We start from the raw sequence: 6,000 nt of genomic DNA on the forward strand, positions 1-6,000 counted from the left end.
AATATATTCAGATGTGTATTTAGATTCAGATGTCTTAATCTTAATACACATCTTGATATTTAGATGTGTATCCAGATTCATACGTCTTAATCTTAAAAAAAACAATTGAGGCCTCAATATTTCCAAGGGGTAGGGGCTGGGTTGGATTGGTGGGGGGAAGAGTTTGTGAAAGGGGAATTCTAATTGACACTTTGCCGGTTGGTCAGAATAGATCAGAGACAGTACAATAATTCTTGAAGTAGATACACCTAAAGCTGATGTGGTAATTGATAGTTCAATGCTTGTCTTCTTATTTATTTATTTATTTATTTTACTATGTGTTTTCCACCAAAGTATTCGAAATTCACATTGAGGTCCGACTATTTAAATTCACTTTATCAGAGAATTCCATTTTGGAGGTAAAATATTCTGTTTCGAAGACGATTTTATATCCAAGACTCGAACCTGAAATTGCTGGTTAAGAATATAAGAGTATTAATCACTCCACTACAACTTTTGTTGGTAAAAAACTTTTGATAATCACATACTTTTCTTGCTGGTGTTATTATTTCTTGGCTTCTTCACTATCGTTTTTTTTTTCCATGACTTTGTACATGTATGATTGAAGGACTGAATTTCCATTCACACATTTGAATTTGAAGGTGAATTGAATTATTTCACAATGTGTATGGACCTACAAATTAGGAAAAAGAGGTTTGTGGGACACATAAATAATATTCTCACAGACAAGCAGGGTCCCCCCCTCTCTCACAAAAAATAAAATAGAAATGAAGTAAAATAAACACTGTATATTCCTCTACACTTAATTAAAAAGTTTCGGATTTTAATTTTAAATTAAAAATATATAATACGAAACATTTTTATCTTTAATAGGTCTTACACGACGCAAATCTGAATTAATCAGTCAGTCCAGTGAGTACTAACTCAGAATGGTTACACAAAAAAAAAGTATATCACATTTGTTTTGCAACTTTTTATAATCATGAGGTTTGGAAAGAAAAAAAAAAGTAGAAAAGAAAAAGAATTTAAAATCCATTCAGCAGAAAATTTGCAGAAATCATGGAATTGGCACTTTGCATATGACAATGATGATATCTCTTTTATCATTGTCAACAGACTTTAATCATTTCATAACAGCTTTTATTGCATACCCTTTGGATATTAATTAATTAAATACTATATACATTTTCCTTATATATAAGTATATATAAGTTAGACAAAAATTAGTCAATACCTCTGTTTTAAAAGGCAGAATTGGGACTCGCCCGGGGCTCGCCCCGGGGCGGAGCACTCGTAAAACGCCCCTGGACTTATGTGTGGGGCTTAGTTCCGTGAGACTTACGCCTTGGCCATCGGGGCTTACGCCCCGGACACGCCCTACGCCTAGCGTACTAGGCTCGCCTAATAGAACTTTATGCAATTCTATGCAACTAACCTTGTAAATTCTCAAATTTGCTTAATAAATCAGTTACTATTCAAAATTACATTTTTCTTAATCATAAATCATTAAGTTGAGAGTATTTTATGTCATAATTAAAATAAAAATTATGGCACGTTATCCACTAAGACTGCTATGATAGTTAATTTTTAATAAATCTTTCATTTAAAAGGTATTTATTTATCAACTTTTGTTATGTCTTTACTATATAATAGTCCATAATTTTTTAATAATTATTTTTCTAAAATATTTGTTTTCACGTTTACAAAGACAATGCTTATTATTTTAATAGCTCGGTATTAGCTAGTAACTATTTACAAATAATTAGTTATCATGTTATGTATGATAAATATGTGTCGCTTATTAACTTGTTGAAACTTAAAAAAATGATGCTAGAGAATCATATTTAAATTATGAATTATATTTTTATATAAATCTCTTTCAATAGAAAGCATATTAAATAAAAGGAGCATTTTAAGAAAAATATCCCAATTATAATATCGAAATACTTTCAAATTAGGAGATACATATTAAGATTTCGTATCGAATACATTGCTTTTGATGTTTGAGTTGCAACGACATTGCAGCTAATTTGCATATTATGATATATGTCATACTTTTCGTATTATTCATAGTTGAGTTATAATTTATAAATATTTTTAAATAGATTAATTGTTATAATTTTTGATTAATGTAATTTTTATAATTATTTTTTATTTTATAGCTATCTTAAAAATCAGTAAAATTTAAAGATCCGTGGGACTTACGCCCCATGTCTCAGGACTTACGCCTCGCCTCGTCAGAGGTAAAACGCCTCGCCTCACGCCCCGCCTTTTAAAACATTGGTCAATACTACAACTCAATCATTCAGCTTTTAAACGCCGGAACTTTTGATTAATTAGCCCCTCTTGTTAGGTTAAAGATCAGCACCAATATGCTAATCCAATTTTACAAGTTTCCTAAGATATTAAGTATTAGATTAATGTGTAGATTAATTTTTTATAATTAAATTGCTATTGTACTTTAATCAGAAGAGCACCAATTCGAAGGTATGTCAATTCATCTTTTCATTTTAAGGGACAACAACAACAACTACCCAGTAAAATCCCACCAGGTGGGGTCTGGGTTTTTCATTTTAAGAGAGAAAAAGGTAAAATTTATTCATGTACTATCCGAAATTACTTAATTTTACCTGTCGTTAAATTTTTGGTCTAATATTACTATCACAAATAGATTAAAAAAAATTTAATCTTTCCCTTGGCCCCTTATAAAACTCCAACATAATGGTAATTTTAAATTATAATCAAATATTGAAGAATAAATCTGAACTTTTTGCTTAAACACTTAATTTTGGACTTCATTGGACACATGAAGTCTAATGATTTCACGATAAGGTTCCATTAATAACAAGGGCAAATATGAGATGAGTTGCTTAACGTCACGATATAGTAAACCATTTCTTTTTAAATAGGGAGTAGTCTTATAATCTATTTTTTGAGATAAATGTTAATCCAATTTCATATTCATGTCCCACAACAAACTAAGGAGAAACAACAAGTAACAAAAGATTACTAAGTTTGTACTACACAAGAACAAACAATAGACTAGAACAACCAAATCCCATGTTCTAAGTTTTTATACCCTGCCCTCACTCTTTTTACTATACTTTTTCAAAGACAAAAAGGACTAAAGACATGACTCCACTCTCAATTCTTCCCACCAATTAACATGTGCAGTAGTTAAGGTATATGTGGCCACTTTTGTCCTTTTTTAATAACGGTAGTATTCGGACCAACTTGTGTATACTTTAACTTTTTTATCGAATATTTACTATCTTCCATCAGCACAAATAACGGATAACGTAGACAAATCAAAAGAAATCACTTAGTATCAGTTATTTTTGCTCGGATTTGGAATCTGACCTTTCATTATATTAACCACTTCATTGACCGATAATATGTGTGCAGATTTTACCAGTGTAATTTTACAGTATAAGGTCTGACAACAATCCAATGTAATTTATAGTGTGAGGTCTGACAAAGATAATATGTGTACAGATTTTACCATTACATTGTGGGGATAGAGAGCTATTTTCAATAGAACCTCGACTTAAAACCTCCAACCTCACCTCACTTAAAAAAAAAAAGAAGAAAAACACAAACAAAAAAATTAAAGAGTTTTCTCATAAAGCAAATGGGATTTGACCGTGGGATCTAGTATTGATTGAGATTGAGCTCGCTTTATTAGACATGAATCATGACTCTTGTATCATGCAATGTAGCAAACCTAGCTAGGGTCCCCACCCCTAAAAAAACCAAAAGGAGAAGAACAAAAAATCTCCTATTTTTTCTACCAGACGAAATTTTTTATTTTGTGCCTCACACAACTGACACCAGTTGTATGTGGCCTCTTTTTTGTCTCACAACTGTGTGGGTCCCAGAATTTTGTGGATCCAGATGTGTAAAATATGGGTCCACAAATATGTGAGATAAAAAGAGGCATCACACAACTAGTGTGAGACACAAAATAAAATCACTCTGTTCTATTTGGTTTTCTACCTTTTTCCATTAAAACTTTTTTTTTGGTCAATTTTTCTCACTATGATGGAATTGACATAGTTGAAATTTTCCACAAATGCTTTTTCCTTTTTCTATGTGAATTTAAAATTGGTAAAGTTCACATTTGAGTGCATAGCTAAGTTTTTGATTTGCTAAGCTTATTCTTTAATATAAGCCATTAAATTTCTTGTGGGTTGTGAGGTTGTTTACTCAAGAAACTTTATAGTCTAGCATTATTTCAAAATAGAGAAGAATATCCTAGATTTTTTTATTGTTTTTATTGCTATATATTTACTAGTAAATGGATTCACCAAATGAACAAAAAAGGAAAAAAGAAAAACTAAAGGGATTGTCACACGAATAGCCGGCCAAATTCATTCTTTACTTTTCTAGTCGGTATACATAGATTATACATCGACTATACATATATTATACATGAATTACATATTTTCCACATTTGCCTGCTATTTTTAATTTAAGAGATTAGGTGGACGAATTTTTGGGTTAACTCTTCAAAACGAAAAGCATCAAAATTAAATATGTGAACAACATTATTGAAAGTATATTGCATCAAAAAATATATTTGGGCTTGAGGCCCATTTAAGTACAAGATTAGACTAAAGTTTTGAGCCCGAAACAATGTCTTGGGCCGAGGAAGGCCCATCAGCAAAAAAACTGTAAGCCCATCAACTTTCTATTATAAAAAAGATGACACAAATGTACAACTCTTTACACCCAATTGCGCCTCTCTAGCCAAGAATTTGTTTTGCAAATGTAGCCCAAAATAATATAGCAACTGGTAGCCAAAATTCATAGTAGTTCTGAGTCTGAAGTTCACTTTTCAGATACGAGATTCCAGACCTGAGATCTGATTGCATAACATTAACAGTAGTAGTTTAAGCTTTCAGCTCTGTGGGTCTGAAATTCACTTAGCTTTTTGGGAATGAGAAATTCAGACCTAAAATCATATCGTAAAAAATTAATAGTAATAGGCAAACTTTAGACATACGAGTATGAAGTTCACTTTCAAAATAAAAAAAGAGCAGTCTGGTGCACTAAGTTCCTGCTACTCGCAGAGTCCGGAGAAGGATCGGACCATAAAAATCTGTTATACGCAGCCTTCTAAAACAAAAAAAAAAAGAAAGAAGAGAAAATAGTATACCCCACTCTTGGCCTTATTGTGGCTAAAGTTCTAGTACTTTTTTAAACAACAACAATAAATCCATTATAATCCCACAAGTAGGGAGGATAGTATGTACGTAGACCTTACCTTTAACCTGCGAAGGTAGAGTGATTGTATCCGATAGACTCCCGGTTCAAGAAAAGATGAAAAAGAAAACAGTAACAGCAAATAGTGACAATAGTGAAATAAGATTTTAAGGAAATCGAAGCAAAAGAATACCAATACTAATGTTTTATCACTATTAGTTAATAACATGTGCTACGAAAAGTATGTTAATCAGCCTAGAGAAAGAAGTAACACTATATGCTCTTTTCATTTTTCATCTCTGGAAACAAATGTTTTATCACTGCACCAAGCTCATCAAAACCCTGAAAGCCATGAAAATTGCCATCACCAAAATTTGATATTTGATCATAATTACTTGGACAGTCCCGTGCATAGAGCATTTCGCGTTCGCGCAGGATCGGGGGTTGATCATAATTACTTGATGCCAAGATATTAGGAGTAAAACCAATAGAATTTTCATGCTCCATTATTGCTTCATAAGGATACATGTTGATATCGGACAAGATTGAACTGTAGCTACTGAGTTCTGTCGAATCAGTATCTTGAATAATGCTGTCATTGTTGGGAGAATTCATAGACTCATCATCATCTGTTGGCAAATCTTCACTATCGTTTTCTCTCTTGCTTCGTTTATTGACGTTCTTAGCTTTAGTGTTTATATAGATCTCGCACAACACATATTTGTCCAACTACACACAGTTCAAGGGAAAAAAACAAATATCATTCTTTTTAATAATTATGCATCGAGGATATAT

General features: G+C 31.9%; 1 protein-coding gene across 1 annotated transcript in view; it reads right to left on the minus strand.

The window, feature by feature from the left end:
* Positions 1-5,478: 5,478 nt before the first annotated feature.
* The window catches only part of LOC109239851 (NAC domain-containing protein 19-like), a 3,396-nt gene continuing 2,874 nt past the window's right edge, over positions 5,479-6,000 (minus strand). Inside the window, exon 3 of the mRNA XM_019406444.1 lies at positions 5,479-5,934. Within this exon, the coding sequence (XP_019261989.1) occupies positions 5,479-5,934 (456 nt within the window). The remainder of the gene's footprint in view (positions 5,935-6,000) is intronic.

Source organism: Nicotiana attenuata, unplaced genomic scaffold, assembly GCF_001879085.1.
Source record: "Nicotiana attenuata strain UT unplaced genomic scaffold, NIATTr2, whole genome shotgun sequence".
Taxonomy (NCBI): domain Eukaryota; kingdom Viridiplantae; phylum Streptophyta; class Magnoliopsida; order Solanales; family Solanaceae; genus Nicotiana; species Nicotiana attenuata.